Source organism: Xenopus laevis, chromosome 7L, assembly GCF_017654675.1.
Source record: "Xenopus laevis strain J_2021 chromosome 7L, Xenopus_laevis_v10.1, whole genome shotgun sequence".
Classification (NCBI taxonomy): Eukaryota; Metazoa; Chordata; class Amphibia; order Anura; family Pipidae; genus Xenopus; species Xenopus laevis.
Window position 1 is genome coordinate 41,217,314 of NC_054383.1, and position 18,984 is coordinate 41,236,297.

Below are 18,984 nucleotides of genomic sequence, written 5' to 3' on the forward strand. Positions count from 1 at the left end.
GAATATCGAGGGTTAATTTACCCTCGATATACGACCTTAAGTAAATTTGCCCCTTAATGTTGTTCAAGTATTCATTTTGGGGGTATAATTTTCCTTTAAGGTGGCCATACATGTTACAATAAAGATTGATACTTTTCTCTACTAACATTAAGAGCTAAATTGTCAGATATATAGGTAGACACAAAAGAATTCTACCTGTATCTGACAATTCAGCATTAACTTCTGGCCAGTGTTCGGGTTCAAAGGTTTTTCAAAGGATTTTTCCACCTTGGCCGATCAACAAGGCAACTGATATCCTAGTTTTTTGCCAATATCGTTCTTCTCTTCTCCCGCCATACATATCAGAATATCAGTATGACATTTTGTTTCGTACAGTAATATCTGTGAGTGTATGGCCACCTTTAGTCTACCCTCTTATGAAGTACTAACCCTTTTTACTCCTTGGCAGGACTAGAGCTTTCCTTTCTCACTGGCCTGTAGTGACCTATAACCTAAGTTTCTTTGCTTTGGTTAAATCTAGCATCTACTCCACCTTGTGTAGCCGACTTAACCGGTGCATCAGGCTTTTAGGGCCAACATGAGTAAAAACTATATCTCAGTAGAAGGCACTGGAAATCCCTCTATTCGTAGCCTACCCAAACACATATGTCAACTGTCTCCCCTGTGGGCCCCACCTCTTTCCCTAAAAGTTTCTAGGAAAGTTTCCTGCTCTGGCGCTCCCTCGGATGGCCATTAATGTTAACTATATTTACATTATTTCAACACCTATTTAGCTGTTAGAGCTACATGTTATAATGTACTGCTGGGGGAATGTAATAATGGTGAGAATAGAAAAATATGCACCATGTGAATTGTTTTCCTTTGCACAAGTTTAATATAGGTTACATAATAACATACTTTATATGGGTTGAAGAAAAACAACAACCCATCATGTCCATCTGATTTCATGAATCCACAAATTTATTAAGTGAACCATCTGTCAGCAAAATACTGCAACATGTATTATCTGCACATTGTATGTAATTAAGCTTCTTACAAGAAAAAAAATAATAAACCAGGTTCAGACAAATCAAACGGTGTGCAAAGTGCAGTTAAAACTAGCGCTGGAATAACAGATAAATATCACACTGGTAGGTTCTAATTGTACACGCATTTTATTACATTCTCCAATGATGTTCTAAATACAGCAGGGCAAACTAATAAATATGAAGTCAGTGTGTAGAGGACTGGTTTAGTCACCCTTTCTTTCCTTTAAAGTTTAGATAGCTAAGTTGGGTCCTATAATTAATTTGGAAGTGTTTGCTGTTTCAGTGTATTTCTCTGCCAGTTCTAAATTTGGCCAGAAGAGGTTAAAGGGATACTGTCATGGGAAAAAAATTTTTTTTCAAAATGAATCAGTTAGTAGTGCTGCTCCAGCAGAATTCTGCACTAAAATCCATTTCTCAAAAGAGCAAACAGATTTTTTCATATTCAATTTTGAAATCTGACATGGGGCTAGACATATTGTCAATTTCCCAGCTGCCCCAAGTCTTGTGACTTGTGCTCTGATAAACTTCAATCACTCTTTACTGCTGTACTGCAAGTTGGACTGATATCACCCCCTCCCTTCCCCCCCCCCCCAGCAGCCTAACAAAAGAACAATGGGAAGGTAACCAGATAGCAGCTCCCTAACACAAGATAACAGCTGCCTGGTAGATCTAAGAACAACACTCAATAGTAAAAACCCATGTCCCACTGGGACACATTCAGTTACATTGAGAAGGAAAAACAGCAGCCTGCCAAAAACCATTTCTCTCCTGAAGTGCAGGCACAAGTCACATGACATGGGGCAGCTGGGAAATTGACAAAATGTCTAGCCCCATGTCAGATTTCAAAATTGAATATAAAAAAATCTGTTTGCTCTTTTGAGAAATGGATTTCAGTGCAGAATTCTGCTGGAGCAGCACTATTAACTGATTCATTTTGAAAAATTTTTTTTTTCCCATGACAGTATCCCTTTAATGTTCTAAAGTATATAAAAGCACACATGTATATGAAGCACACATGCTCTGGGCTCTTCCGTTTGTGAAATCCCTCTGGGAAGACAGGTGGGACACTTTAATATACTAAGAGATAGGATCTTGTCTGTCATATATCACACAAGGGGGTGATAGTTAGGAGTACTGTAGTTAGTGAGCAGCCTGAGCTCCGCCAAGGAGATTTAGTAAGGATTAGAGTCCTGGGTGCACTACCCAAGAGTAGGGACCAAGTGTACAGACCTAGGGGTTGAACTTTCCTGCCTAGGTTCCACTTGAGAGTCTTCATTATCAAGTAAGTTATACTTTAGTGACAATTGTAAAAATGTTTCAGATTTTAATTGCAATGTGTTTGTTCCCTTATTTTCTGTTAGCTTTTAGTATGATGTAGAGAGTGATATTCTGAGGCAATTTGCAACTGGTTTTAATTTTTTTATTAGTTGTAGTTTTTGAGTTAGATAGCATTTGTTCAGCAGATTTCCACCTTGCCGTTTCAGCAGTGTGGTTGCTATCTAAATGACCCTAGCAACCATGCATTGATTTAAATAAGAGTTGGATATAAATAGGAGATGGCCTGGATAGAAAGAAATAACAATACATGTTTGAATGTGTAAGCTTAGAAAGCCTTTGATTTTAGTTGTGATCCGTGACCCCCATTTGAAAGCTGGAAAGAGTCAGAAGAGACTGAGGCAGATAATTCAAAAACAATATAGAAAAAAATCAAGACCAATTGAAAATTTGAATAGATTGAGTAATTCTTTAACACACTAAGGGGCAGATTTATCAAGGGTCGAAGTGAATTAGAGGGAATTTTCTAAGTAATAAAATTCGAAGTAATTTTTTGGATACTTCGACCATCGAATAGGATACTACGACTCGAATTTACTTCGACTCGAAGTAAAAATCGTTCGAATATTCGACCATTCGATAATCGAAGTACTGTGTCTTTAAAACAAACTTCGACTTCAATACTTCGCCAAATTAAACCTGCCGAAGTGCTATGTTAGCCTATGGGGACCTTCTTCAGCCTTTTTTCTAAGTTTTTGAAGTCGAAGTAAACATTGTACGATAAAATCGTTAGAATCGTTCGAGTCGAAGGATTTAATTGTTTGATCGTTAGATTTAACTTCGACCGCAGAATAACCAAATTTGATGTAAAAATACTTCGAAATTCAACCCTTGATAAATCGGCCCCTCAAAGTTAACGTAAAAGTCAACCACCCCTTTCAATACGCTACCATCAAAGCTTGGTCCTGGACAGTTCATTAGGGTATAGCTATGTAAATAAACAGCCACAGTGGGATATTGAATGTTTATGGCATTTCTTTTTAGCTAGATTTGGTACAGGCTGCAGAGGGATCATTAGTGTAGAAGGGAAGAACATGGTCTTAATCATTTTTCCTATCTCCTTTTTTATCATTGTTCACAATTCGTTTAAGTGTAGTAATTAAATATATACTACCATTGGGAATAATTTGGCATAAGCCATTATCCATCAGTGCTAAATACACTGAATCTATGTGTTGAAGCAATCACTGCAACTTCAACCTCAGCCCAAAAATTCAGTGGTCTGAAATAATTTGTTTTTTTATATCACAGCCCTGCAACCTCATGATTTGTCTAAAAAAGAAAAGTAAAGAAGATCAGCGGCCTTTTTATTGGATCACTTTATAGCGGTGGTTCACCTTTAAGTTAATTAAAGTATTTAGTATGTTATAGAATGGCAAAGTCTAAGCAACTTTCCAACTGGTTGTCATTGTTTATTTTTTATAGTATTTAAATGATTTGCCTTCTTCTTCTCACTCTTTCTAGCTTTCAAATGGGGTCACTGACCCCCATCTAGAAAACAAATGCTCTGTAAGGCCGCAAATGTATTGTTATTTCTACTTTTTATTACTCACCTTTCTATTCAGGCCTCTCCTATTCATATTCCAGTCTCTTATTCAAATCAATTCATGGTTGCTAGGGGTAATTTGGACCCTAGCAACTATATTGCTGAAAATGCTGGAGAGCTGCTGAATAAAAATCTAAACATAAAACTTAAAAACCACAAATAATAAAAAATGAAAACCAATTGCAAATTCTCTCAGAATATCACTCTCTAAAGGTTAACTCAAAAGCGAACAATAGCAAAGAGCCATGCACCTTCATTTACTGTGTATGCAGTATTAATTAATAGGCAAACAAAGGGAAATTCCTATATAATTCCTATATAGTGACATTGTTATTATACATTTGCTTATGATATGAATGGTAAAAGTAGACTATTTAGCTATATAATTGTAAAAATAATATAATGTAAATTTTCATTTACTGTATATATTACCTGCAAGTGTGACAGTTATTTACGAAGCTCCAAATTTATCTCATTATTTTATTTAAAAAATCATGACCAAACTCCCATGCTCGACTTAACCTTATTTATTAATTAAAAAACTCGAATCAATTGGATCGGGAAAAAAACTGAAAAAATAGAGCGTAAACCCAGAGTTTTTTCCCGAAATTTTTTGTGGTTTTGCCCGAAAACCCAGAATTTTGATGCTAAACCCAGTGCAAACCACTATAACTTTAAATTGAGATTATTGCCTCTCTCATTGATTTATATAGGACCTCAACAGGTCTGAGTTGTGGATATTAGGATTCAGGCTTTTTGCAGCATCGGGGTATAATAAATCTGAGGGGGTTTTTTTGCAGAAAGAAATCGGGTTTCTGCCAGATAAATTTGACGTTTAGTAAATAACCCCCTTAATATTGCAGCAGTAGTCTGTTTGTATTTTGTATATGAGTAATGACATTTTATATTGCATTTCTTTACCAGATTCAGAACAGAATGAGATACTTTCTACCCCATGCTCACCAAATGCCTCTGGCAGTTTAAAAAAGAGACCCTGCCATCAGGAAACTGAACTGCTAAAACACAATCTGTGTCATGTGGAAATAGAAATAGAGACTACCTCTTCTATGGATCCAAAGCCTGATAGCTGTGAGACAGGCATTATCCGCAGAACTATTAAATACTCTGAAACAGATTTGGACTCTGTACCACTGAGGTGCTACCGGGAGACAAACATAGATGATATACTGGCTGAGAATGAAGGCTTGGACTCAGCTATTGGCAGCCAAAAGGACAGCGAGAGCAACACAGAAACAAGTGCAGAGAAATCCAGTGAGCAAAATGAACAAACTACTGTTGAAAAATACGGTGTTTTTACCAACAATACAGAACAGGATAATGGCGAAGAGGATGAAGACGAAGTGTTTGAAGCGACAAAAGTGGGAGAAACCAACAGGTAATACTGTATAACATTTTGTTCCTATATTTTATATTTTTAAAATAATATTTATTATTTTTAACTTTTATATTCTTATGTCTTTATTTATTTTAAACAAATAACTTTATTTATTGACAATTCTTACAAAATTATTATTATTAACATGTATTTATAAAGAGCCAACTTATTCTGTGGCGCTGGACAGTAAATGGGTTTATACACACAAGAATAACATACAAAGCAACCAATAATTGATAGAAGACAGTGAAGAGGACTCTGTCCAAAAGAGCTTACAATCTAAATAAAGAATGCAGAGTTGTTCAAGCTTCTCAATGTTGTTCTTGGGATGTTATGAGATAAAATGACAATACTGGGCAAATTATGTTTCAAAAGAAGTAAAAGATTGCCCTATAATTGAACTAAATGATTACAAAAAAAACTTCTCTTGTGCAATATGCATGCTTGTTCCTGGAAAGAAAGCAGGGGTTCTTCTCAGATATCTCTGGTCATTGCTTCTCCTTGTGGTGCACTCAGTATTTGTACCTAAGAGGATACACAGCTGCACCTCAGATCTGCACTGCCATTCCTTTTGTATCTTAGGCAGAATGCACTGATTAAATCTCCTCTTCCTTTCCTTTTTCATACACTAACATCAACATTTGTTTGTTTCTAGGGTGAATGCACAGATTCCCATTAAAACTCCACTGCCAATCCTCCTCTACCATGGGCTTTCAGAAGATGACTCATTCAGCAAACATTTTGAAAACATTATGGAGTCTCATAGGGCCAAAGGCACCTCTTACTCCAGTCTGGATTCCATTGACATACTCTCATCTCCAGCTCAAAATCAGCACAGCATCTTCACCTTTGACCTGCCAACCCTAACCTCTGAAACTCAGAAGCAGATCTGCAAACATGCTCAGCTTATTGAAGACAATTTTGCCCCCTTGGCTCACCTGGAACTGGATTCTGGAACAAGTTCCACCACTGACTGGAGCGAAAAAGAGGATGACACTGTGAATGCACTGGGGCCAACACACAACGCATTACACAGCCCTACCCAGTCTGAAGACAGCTTAATCTTGGCTGATGCTATTATACACAGGTATTTTGTAGATCATGTGTTGCTGTATGCATTTAAAAAGAAAGTAAAATAACTTGATTACAGGAATGGAATCTGTTATCCAGAAGGCTCCGAATTACAGAAAGGCTGTCTTCCATAGACTCCATTTTATCCAAATAACTCATATTTTTAAAAATGATTTCCTTTTTCTCTGTAATAATAAAACAGTATTCAAACTAGAATATAAGTAATCCTTATTGGAAGCAAAACCAGCCTAATTGGTTTATGTAATGTTTACATGATTTTCTAGTAGAAGGTATGAAGATCCAAATTATGAAAAGATCAGTTTTTTGGAAATCTCCAGGTCCTGAGTATTCTGGATAATCGGTCCTATACCTGTATACTATTTAATATTGCTTTCCTTTTTTCCTGATGTGCACTACTACTGGCAAGTGATGAATGTAGTTGATCCACTGCACACGCATTAATTAAGTCATGTATCAACGTAATGGGGGTACTGCCGTCAGGATGACGAAGGCATTGTAGTTTGTTTCCTCGGAGCATGTCCTTGGGGTATAGGTTGATGTGCATATAGAAAAGTTTAGAGAGATAGTAGTTACTTTTGCCCATACATTTTTGGGTGACTGGGCAGGCCCACTATACATGCTACATTGTTCCATTTGTGGGACAGTTCCTGAAGCAGAGAGGTGAGGTAGCTGGGTATATTCGGTGGAATATGGTACATAATATGCTCTGTGGAAGAACTTAAGTGAGGTTTCCATGATAGCTACATTATAGCTTCTTTTAAAAATCATTTGACAGATTTTGAGCCACGTTTCCATGGAGAGTTCCGTTCCGAGGTCCTTCCCCCAGTCTGTCATATGTAGGTATTTGTCCGGTAGATTTGCGTGGTTCAAGTGGTTGTATACTGTGGACAGTATTTTCTTGCCCATTTCAAACCTCACAGATTTTTTCCATGAATGTCTGTGTCATATTGTCTTTGCCCCACAAATGATGAAAAAAGTGGATTAGCTGTGTTGCACTGTAAGCTTCAATAGGACGGACTTCAAATTGCTGTACAATCTGTGGTAGTTGTAAGCAGTGTCGAACTGGGGCACCGGGGGCCCACCAAGAACCTGATCTGAAGGGCCCCCCAATTTACTCACGAAAGCCGTCAAGGAAAAATAAAGGAACTGCATACCAAACATTTTTTTATTTGTATAGTATTAAATAACATTAAATAACCACTATTAAATAACCTTGTTAATGAGTATAATTCTTAAGCACCTAACTTTTAATCACCTATAAAAAAAAACACACAAACCAGCTCCCTGCATAATTTCTCAGACTAACACAGAACAGAGCAACAATCTCAAATGAGCTATTTTTGCAGGAGGGAAGATTACTCTTTCCAACTTACAAAAAACAAATGCTCTGTAAGGCTACAAATGTTTTGTTTTTGCTACTTTTTATTACCCATTTTCTATTCAGGCCTCTCCTATTCATATTCCAGTCTCTTATTCAAATTAATGTATGGTTCCTAGGGTAATTTGGACCATAGCAACCAGACTGCTGAAATTGCAAACTGGAAAGCTGCTAAATAACTCAAAAACCGCAAATAATAAAAAATGAAAACCAATTGCAAATTGTCTCAGAATATCACTAGCCTCTTCATCATACTAACAGTTAAAGAGATACTGACACAATGTAAGGAGTTCTTACCTGGCGTCCCAAGATGGCGGAGTCCAAGATGGCGGCGTTCTCCATGTGCTTCCTTCTGTTTGCAGTTCTGTGACATCACGCCAGCGTCAGAATATCCGCCAGCATCGGATTGGTCGCCGGCGCCTAAGCGCCAGCGTCAAAACGCCTGCGTGAAGACGCCAGTGCGAAGACGCCAGCGTGAAGACGCCAGCGTCATGACGCCACTGCGTCTGTTTTGGCGCCAAAGGAGGCGTATAAAAGATGCTGAAGCACTGCAGACTGTGCCCTACTATAGGTTCTTCCTCGTGAGTTCCTGGGTGCGCTTCCTGTGATTATCATTCCTGATCCTGTGTATTGACCTTTGCCTGATTTCGTATTCTGAACCTTTGCTGCCTGAACCGACCTTATTGCCTGGACTTCGACCACTCTCTTTCTATACCCTTGCCTGTACCTCGAACTATTGGACTGGTGCTTCCTCCTTGGTCCGCTACTCCTGGCTGAGCCTTCGGACCCCTTACACACAAGAAGCTATGCCTTTTTTACATCTATAATATTGGTTTTGCATGCTAGTTATAATTTAGCCATCAAAGTATTTGCCCAATGCTTTTACATTACCTATCTGACTCCCTGTGATCGCCTATGAGGGGGCTGCCATATTTGTGCAGCAGTAGTCCATTAGCATTAGAAACTTAATCAGCATGACCTATAGGTAACTTTTAATGTACATTAAATGAGAGGGAACTATTCCAGCAGGGCGCAGGCAGCAGATCGATCAGCACCCAGGAACCACACCAGTACTCCCTCACTGACACGCTCTCTCTCTCTGATTCCCCCACCACGTGAGGGCACCAGAGAGTGACATCATCAGGGCACACATCGGAAAACAGGGGCACAACCGAAGCGTAGCCACCAGGTGGAGTAGAGGCAGCAAGGCCCACTAGGTCCAGGAGGCTGCCCATAGCTGCGGGATACAAGCTCACAATCTGAGCACCAGCAATATACATGTATGGTAGTGAGCGGACTAGTGGTCACATGGGCCCACCGGGATTTTACCTGGTGTCCCGGTGGGGCAGTCCGACCCTGGTTGTAAGGGCTATGAACCATCTGTGAGTTGGTGCACTAACAGAATCCCTTGGTTGCTCCACCAGTTAAAAGATTTCCCTGTTTGGCCTGGAGGAAAAAGTCTATTCCCATGATGGTCTTGATGCTAAGTAGTCTAATTCTGGAGCGTGTGGTAGGTCAACGGAGCAAGTTTGCAGATTTTTCTGTCTGGTGCAGGATTCCATATTAAACTTAACACTGGGTTTAAGAGGTTACGAGGAGAGGAGACTGGGTTTAAGAGGTTACATTCTATATCTATCCAAAGAGGGACTAAGTTTTCTCCTTGTATCGGTGGCATTTGGGCACATCTTGGTGTTCTGTAATATTGTTTTAAGTTTGGAACACACAGTTCTCCTTGTGTTTTATGTAAGAACATAACCTTTATCGGCCTCCTATAGTCTCAAAAACATAATTGTTTGTTAACAACTTAAATACAGATCTTATTTTATGTGATCAATTGGATTAAAGGAATGACATGGTTTCTGCTGTGCTGTTCTACAGTTTACAGTGCATTAAACAAATAGCCACATCTGAAATACAGTATATATTGCCATCTCAAAACCAATGTGGAGTTGGGCAGGTAGCACAGAGTTATCCAACTAAAGGCCCCCATACACAGCCAATAAAAGATGCCGACAGACAGAGTCAGCAGCTTATTGGCCCGTGTGTGGGGCCATCCGACAGGCGTCCCTGATCGTTATCTGGCCCTAGGGCCCACGATCGGATAAGCCCGATATTGCCCACATCAATGTGGGCATATCGGATAGAGATCCACTCAGATCTCCCTGTGTGAGGCGCCTTAAGATTTAGGGAAAGGCTTTTTGAATGAAGGGGTGGTTCACCTTTAAATTAACTTTTAGTATAAGAAGGGCCTATTTTAAAACACTTTTCAATTGTTCTTCATTATTTATTTTGTATATTTTTTTTTAAATTAAGTGCCTTTTTCTTCTGACTCTTTCTAGCTTTCAAATGGGGGGGGCACTGACCCCATCTAAAAACAAATGCTCTGTAGGGTTTCATATTTATGTATATGTTATTGCAACTTTGTATTACTCATCTCTCTGTTCAGGCCCTCCCCTTTTCAGAATCCAGTCTTTTATTCAACTCAATGCATGGTTGCTAGGGTAAATTGAACCCTAGCAACCAGATTGTTGAAACTGTATCGTTTCTGAAATAAACAAGTTTATCTTCACTATTCCTCTCTCAGCATCTGTTTCTCTTCATTCTTCACTCTTCAGTCTTCATTCAGCAGTTGGGTAAATCAGATATTTATTGACAGTTAGTTCCAATATATCTTATAGGGGAGTTCCTTTCCTAGAAGATAAATTAGGGGGCTCCTTTTGCCTAGAAGATGTATTAGAGCTCACTCTATTAAAATCATCATAAATGATGTCTCTCTACATGCAGGATTTGTTAGAATTTGTTTGTACTGGAATCAGTTATTTGAGTGAGCTCTAATTTATCTGCTAGGAAAGAAAGCCCCCTATACGATATATTGGATCTTACTGTCAATGAATATCTGACACCCAACTGCTGCATGAAGACAGAATGAAGAGAAACAGAGGCTGAGAGAGGAATAGTGAAGATAAACTTGATTATTTCAAAACAATACAGAATATTTCATTGATTGTATTTTGAAAGTTTCTTATTTTAGTATGGTGAAGCTTATATAACATTTTCACAATAGTTTCCCATTAATGTTCATGAGAGTTTCAGTCAAAGCTCCAACCTCTGCCCTATCAGTCATTTATGGCTCAGATTGAAAAATTGTTGTCCATAGCCAAACATTTTTGAAATTTTATTATAATGAAGTTTATGGGAGACTGATTTCGTTATCTGGCCCTAGGGCCCACGATCGGATAAGCCCGATATTGCCCACATCAATGTGGGCATATCGGAGAGAGATCCGCTCAGATCTCCCTGTGTGAGGCGCCTTAAGATTTAGGGAAAGGCTTTTTGAATGAAGGGGTGGTTCACCTTTAAGTTAACTTTTAGTATAAGAAGGAGCTTTCTGGATAACGGGTTTGCAGATAGCGGATCCTATAACTGTATTTCTAATAAAATATACTAAGTAGAAAAATGTTTCAGTGTCATTTGTTATCAGGCAACATTTAAGTATACTCAAAGGGTCTCAAAGGGTCTGAATTTTTAAAGGAGAAGGAAATTTCCAATCCAAAGGGGTTGCCAAATGTTAGGGCACCCCCCACCCCCAGGACCGGTCCTCCTGTTACCAGAAAAATTCACCGGCCCAGGGAAATCCTTCTATTTACTTCACAATGAATGACATATGCGGTAGAACAAACTGCCAGCTTTTTAACTCTACTAAGCATCCACACCCATGAAGGATGAAGATTACTTGCTGACTACTGCCTCGGGCAAAGCCGGAACTAGGGGTAGGCGCCTAGGGCGCAACAATGAGGTCGTGCAGGGCAGGTGCCTGTTGAAGGGTCCTCTGCTAATATGGGTTTCAGTGCTCCCTAGTGCCCAGGTTTACTGTTTGCACCTCTATTCCACTTGTCCCCTCTCCGTGCATGACATCACTGCGCACGTGTGCATGGAGGGGAGAGATGGCCAGTCAGGTTGCCTTGGGTTTGGCCCGTCCCTGGCCCTGTGCTATTTTCTGCTAACAGGAGCATCAGTTCATGGTATCAGGTATGTCATTACAATCCTTAGAGGGTGCCCTGACATTTCGCACCCCCTTGGATTGGAACTTTTATTCTCCTTTAAAGAAGCAGAGTGGGATACCGAAAAGTGGCAAAAACACCTGGGTTTTTGTGCCTCTCTTTAAACTGTGTTATACCCTCTAGGGATAAGTATAGTAATAAGGAACATTGGATGAGGTCTCTAATTTCATTAGGTTAGATTAACCTGCTGCTAACTAGAAGTGTTTGCCAGGGATAGAAGTATTGCTGTGCCCCTGAAGAACTGGATGAGCACCATCTAATGAAACTGCCAGACACTAGGTGGCAGTAAAAGCACATCAAATTGAACTAGTTAAGCTTGCAAATTGCTTTGGATTATAACGTTCATAAATGAGAATCCAAATCACTTTCTTGTCCCTGAATTTCCAGGTTTACACATGTTTAATTTGACAATCAATGTTTTGTAAATAAATGAATAAATGACTAATAAATTAATTTTCCCAGAGTCTATCCATAGCATTATAGAGCTCTCTATATAAGTGTTAATTTTGTTAAGCTTTTACTGGCATGTGGAACCCAGTATCCCCCAACTGCTATATAGCATGCCTAGTAGTTCTTTCTTCCACAAAGAAATGGAAGTTAGACTTTACGAATCAGCACAGACTTTCCATCCCTAGCTAAGCATTTGTAATAAGCATAGCTGGCAGCAGTCAGATAAATCTTTTATGTCCAAAGTGGCTGTTTGGGCTCAATCCAGGGGAAGATTTTGTCTGATAATTACTCTAGCTGCTGCTGCTTTGGATTATGAGCATTAATGAGTATGTTCTTTTGTGACCTGAACTCTTACCAAATAGCACTTTACTGTAACAGTGTTGACTGTTTTTACTTTATATCACTTAGATCTTAGTTCTTAGAGATGTTTTCATCAACTTAATGGGGTAGTGGGTAATTTCTGTCATCAGAAAACATGTTTTTTTGAGATTTAACTAGAAAACATGTTTTTTTTCGAAACGCCTCAGTTAATAATACTACTTCAGCAGACTTCTGCACTGAAATCCATTTCTCAAAATTTTGAAATCTGACATGGGGCTAGACATTTTGTCAATTTCCCAGCTGCCCCACATCATGTGACTTGTGCCTGCACTTTAGGAGAGAAATGCTTTCTGGCAGGCTGCTGTTTTTCCTTCTCAATGTAACTGAATGTGTCTCAGTGGGACATGGGTTTTTACTATTGAGTGTTGTTCTTAGATCTGCCAGGCAGCTGTTATCTTGTGTTAAGGGGGCCATACATGCAGAGATCCGCTCGTTTGGCGATGTCGCCAAACGAGCGGATCTCCCTCCGATATGCCCAGCAAACGCAGACCGGCGGTCGGATCGCGGGACCGCATCAACGAACAGATGCGGGCGCGATCCGACGGGATTTTTAGTCCTAAGCGATTGAGATCTTGCCGACTTTCGGCCAGATCTTGATCGGGGAAGCCCGTCGGGGGCCCCCATACACGGGCCAATAAGCTGCCGACTCGGTCTGTCGGCAGCTTTTATCGGCCCGTATATGGCCACCTTTAGGGAGCAGTTATCTGGTTAGCTTCCCATTGTTCTTTTGTTTGGCTGCTGGGGGGGAAGGGAGGGGGTGATATCACTCCAATTTGCAGTACAGCAGTAAAGAGTTATTGAAGTTTATCAGAGCACAAGTCACATGACTTGGGCAGCTGGGAAATTGACAATATGTCTAGCCCCATGTCAGATTTCAAAATTGAATGTAAAAAAATCTGTTTGCTCTTTTGAGAAATGGTTTTCAGTGCAGAATTCTGCTGGATTAGCACTATTAACGGATTCATTTTGAAAAAATTTTTTTTCCCATGACAGTATCCCTTTAACAATACTACTGCTGACCCTATGTATCCAATTACCCCCCACCCTTGGCAAGAGGTGTGTGTTTTCCTTAAATAGGGAAAAACTGAACCTCACATTCCCTACCGTTTTACTGGTGGGGGTAGGGGGGGGAGTAGTAAAACACAACTGAGGGTCAGAAATGATCAATGCAATTTAATTTATATAACAATGTTTATTAAAAAAACACACAGATCCCATGATGCATTACTTTATGCTTTTGTACCTTCATGATACTTATTCCTAGGCATTCATTTGCCCATGAGTAAGTGCCATGAATGTACGAAACGCATAAGCCAAAGCATCATGGGGTCTGTTTGTTTTACATAAACATTATGATATGAATGTTTTGTAGTTTTGAGTTGGTGTGGACCCAGGTGACCAATGAGTTAATAATAAGTAGTATGGGGCTCTTTGGTTCATGATGGAATCCCTTGGTACCCCTCTCCTTAGTGATCCACATTGTGCACAAAGACTTGTAAGAGGGTGAAATGTTAAAATGTAATGTGTGTGATGTATATTTTTCACCAGTAGATAACACCAATAGGTGACAGCTTTGTTGTTATTATTAAAGGGGGTAATTACTTCAAGTCTCCACCAGAGGGTGCTAGAGAAAAGGAGGATCCCTGGAAAGTGTCTAGAAAAGAGGGAGGGGCCAAAACACTCTAAAACAGGGTTGCCAGGTTGGTGATTTCCCAGCCAAATTGGGCTACTAATTTAAAGCCCAGGCGGTTTCCAAAGCACAAACTAGCCAAGGTACAGATTTGGGCTACTTTTTGAGCCTTTGGCTTGTTTGTACTACTAGTTTTTTCTTTCCCTAGTGTGCCAAGCCTATGTCTCCCAATGCATGTTGGGTAATGTAGTTTTTGTTTGCCAATTGTCAAGTTTAATGTAAGACTACAATACCCAGCATGCAATGAGACTGACTTGTGTAGAAGTTGGGGGTTACCAGATTTTGGGTTCTGTACCCCAGTCTCCTGTCACTCTTAATGAGATACTGACACCAGAAATTAAACCTTTTTTACATCTACCATAACATTGACTTTGCATGCTTCTTATAACTGTGCCATAAAGTATTTGCCCAATGCTGTTACATTACCTATCTGACTTCCTGTGATCGCCTATGAGGGGGCTGCCATATTTGTGCAGCAGTAGCCCGTTAGCATTAGAAACTTTAACTGACAGGCTGAGATGGGACAGTCAGGTTGGCAAAACAGTTTAGGAAGTTCCTAAACAAGTTTAGGAACTTCAACTAACAATTACTTACAAAAACAAACCTCTCAGCAAAAAACAATCAGCATGACCTATAGGCAACTTTTAATGTACATTCATATTTTAAAAAGTAGTTTTTTAGTGTCAGTATCACTGTAAGTATTCTTGCATATATTTTTTAGACTTTTTTTTTATTGCACATACTGTATTATGCTATTTTGGGCAACCTTTGAAGTGTCTCTTGGCTAGTTTTGGGCTGGTTTTGTAGCTGACTTTGGCTGGTTTTGAAAATGAAACCTGGCAACTCTGCTCTAAAAGGAATGCAGGATCCGGTGTGGTTCACTTTGGCAAGAGAACACATATGGAAGCAAGCCAGGAGCCCGAAGGAAGACAACAGGTGGGAGAAGCTGTCAGGGTAGATAGGACAGGACCAGTTTTTTGTCATATCTCATTCTAGGGATGAGAGGCAGAGAGGGAACAACTAATTAGGGCAGTCTGTGCTCCACCCAAGATTGAGAAAGGGTTAGTACCTCAGAAGGTTAAGACCCAAGTAGAGAGTTTAGGGTATAGGAAGGACCCTGATGTACTTAAAGTTAATACCCAATAAGTTGTTCATTTCTGTTGCCTTGTGTTTGCGATCTTTTTATTATTGAGAGATGAACTTTTGTCTGTTTTTTTTAGCTGACATAAAAATGTGTTTTTGTAAAATTTCCCTGTATGTTATATTATCTATTCTTCTGTCTGTTTTAGCAACTATCCAAACCTTTTTGACCCATTTCATACATGTTTTTTTATTTGTGCCTCTTGTTGAGTATGGCTTCTTTTGTATCACTCTTTGAAGCATGAGACTTTTATGCAAAGCCAGGCCCGGATTTGTGGAAAGGCCACCAAGACCCGGGCCTAGGGCGGCAAGATTTTAGGGAGCGGCATGCTGCCCAACCATACCCACATTGGTTCAGAAACATTGGGGATGCACGGGAGATATGACAGTTTTTTTAAATTTCCTGTGCACCAATCCCCATTGCCCTGGTCCCAATGTATGATTTATTACTGGAATCCACCACTCTGCATACGGTATGTTTACATGAAAAATACTTATATTTCTACAGTCTAGACATAATATAGGTATCAGGTGTACATCTGCATCTCCTGTAGTTATGCCTCTGTCTTAAAAGCATGATTCTTTTCTCATATATGTGAATCCAGGCCTTTTTTTCCACTGAGTTACAGGTAATCATATTTACAACCTGCATTTCACCCATTAACTAGAGAAAAATAATCTCTGCCTGGTACTCTGACATTATTTTGAACCTCCTTCACTCTTGCCATGTGACTTAACTGATACAGTAATATAAAGATCATCACTACTGATACAGTAGGAAGGGTGTAGCGATGGGGACACATTTCAGCTCAGAAGGCTGGTAAAATGTTGCAAAGGGGTAAAAAGGCAGCAGAATAGAATATGAATTATGGGTGAAATTAAAATTGACCTTTTAAGCAATACTGGGGCACTCCATTGACTGAATTAGATAAATAGTTTCAATTAGACAAGATACTTTGTCTATTGGTATTATAGCCACTGAAACGGAAATGCAACAGTTGTCCGCGCCTCTTTTGTGGTATTTTTTTCACATGGCACTGGGCAGTATCTCCTAAAACAGTAGGTGTGGTCTGTTTTGTTTCCATAGCTCGGTTGTATATACATTATGTATTTGTTTCTGTAATTATGGGAAGTTCTTTTGATTTTCAAATTTTTGCACTTATGTTAAATACAAGATATGTTATCATGTGCCATCTTTTAGGAATGCCCTATTCAGTAAGATCTAGAGTGATATGCTGTTCAAGAAGGTTTAGAAAATTATGATGTTCAGTAATGTCTAGAAACATATAATTTTCAGTAAGGTCTAGAATGATATTCTTCTAGAATGATATTCTTCTACTGCAGTATCCTTCTAGTACCACAGGACCAGCTTCATCTATAGTAGGAGAAATCCCCAGGCGCTCTCCTGAAAGCGCAGTGGGCAGTACAATCTTGCGGGGAGAGGGGGGCGAAAGCGGGGTGATGTCTTGCATACAAGCCGGGTCCCTCCGCAGAATTTTTGTTAGGGGGGCCCAGGCACATGGCAATTACACTGCTGGAAGGATATGTTGTTCGGTAAGGTCTAGAAGAATATGTTGTTTAGTAAAGCTGTTAGTAAGTAGCATTTTTTCTTATATCATTTCTGTAGTTCATAATGTTATCCCTCTTTGCAAGTTTATTTAGTTCCAACACACTTACAGCAAGACCATTTCACTATAATACAGGAAATATACTAAACTGGAGAGTTTTCTTGTTTTACCCCATGGGGAAATGCTTAGTAAGGGGAGAAGAAAACTGAAAAAGAGCAGAAGGAGGATAAGGAAAAGAGCAGAGGGATAGTTTAAAGGGGGGAGGTAGTGGTGGTTATGAGGGACCATAAATATAAATACACCAGTAAACCCTCAAAGTAATGCTGCTCTGAGTCCTCTGTCAAAAGAAACACAGCTTTTCTCTCCTTCTATTGTGTACACATGCGCTTCTGTATCAGACTTCCTGTTTTCAGCATAAACCTCCAGGGCAGGGCTTGAGCATGCTCAGTTTGCTCCTCTCCCCCTCCCTCCTCCCCTCTCTGCTGTAATCTGAGCCCAGAGCTATGAGTGAGCAGGGAAACACCAAGTAAATATGGCAGCTGCAATTCTAAACAGAGAACTTCCAGAGCTGTTTACTCAGGTATGGTAAAGCATTCTACAGAATAAATAGTGTTATAGCTTGCACTATTGTGGCTAATCTATTGGCAATAAACTGCTTTGGTACCTTTCCTTCTCCTTTAAGGTTCTTGTCTACAAACCCTCTTTGCTTGTTGATGTTGTCTGCTTGTGGTAGATTAGGATGTCATGTTCTTCAATGAGAAAATAAATTGTTATGATAAAACTAACTGGCACAATCCAACCTTAAACCAGGAACAAATTAGCTTGAGACGTAAAAAAAAAAAAAACTTGCTTTAGCTGTAAAAGAGGAAAGAAATGTTATATGAACCTTCTGGATTTAATGCGATTTATTTTGGAGAGGGATAGTTTAAAGGGGGGGAGGTAGTGGTGGTTATGAGGGATCAGTTAGGTCTAAGGTTCTTGTCTATAAACCCTCTTTGCATGTTGATGTTGTCTGCATGTGGTAGATTAGGGTGTCATGTTCTTCAATGAGAAAAGAAATTGCTATGATAAAACTAACTGGAACAATCCAACATTAAACCAGGAACAAACTTGCATGAGCCGTAAACAAAAAAACTTGCTTTAGCTGTAAAAGAGGAACAAATGTTATATGAACCTTCTGGATTTAATGCAATTTATTTCAGAGATGGTCTCACAGGCAGTGGCATAACTACAGAGGGTGCCAGGGGTGTGATTGCCCATTAGGGCCCACTGGAGTTACAATAAGTTTTATCACAGGTGGCAGGGCAGTGGGAGATTTTTTTCTATGTGCACCAGCAGCACATTGGAGTGCAGTTCTTACTTTGGGGAGACGGGTGCGCATCCTACACCCTGGGCCTGCCATTTCCTAGTTATGCCACTGCCCACAAGGTCAGCTCATTACAGTTGGAACTCTCATTGATATGAACAAGCACCCAAATGAATTCCACAAAAACGTTTTATTACTTTTTATGATTTTTGAAAGATAAATTGTTTATTATTGTTGTTCCTCAACTTTCTTTTCCTACTAGCACCAGAAAAAATGTTAGGAACGCACAAATATATATATATATATATATATATATATATATATATATATATATATATATATATATATATATATATATATATATATATATATATATATATATATATATATATATATATATATATATAAATATACACAAATGTAATAAAAATAATAATACTATTTGGTTAACAATTTCATTAAATATCTTCTGCAAATGAGTAGATTTTTATAATAGCAATAGAGCATCAAGAGGGACTTAAGTCTGTATGCCAATGACACTTGGGTCTGTAGGAAGACAGGAGATTCATTGTTCCTAATGACAGTTGTGGAATTAGCAGCAGCTGGAGATATT

At 39.2% G+C, this 18,984-nt stretch overlaps 1 protein-coding gene across 1 annotated transcript in view; it reads left to right on the forward strand.

The window, feature by feature from the left end:
* LOC108696242 (PH and SEC7 domain-containing protein 1-like) overlaps positions 1-18,984 on the forward strand; it is a 202,059-nt gene that overhangs the window by 34,657 nt on the left and 148,418 nt on the right. The window contains exons 5-6 of the mRNA XM_018225405.2: positions 4,834-5,305; positions 5,961-6,392. Coding sequence (XP_018080894.2) covers positions 4,834-5,305; positions 5,961-6,392 — 904 coding nt within the window. The remainder of the gene's footprint in view (positions 1-4,833; positions 5,306-5,960; positions 6,393-18,984) is intronic.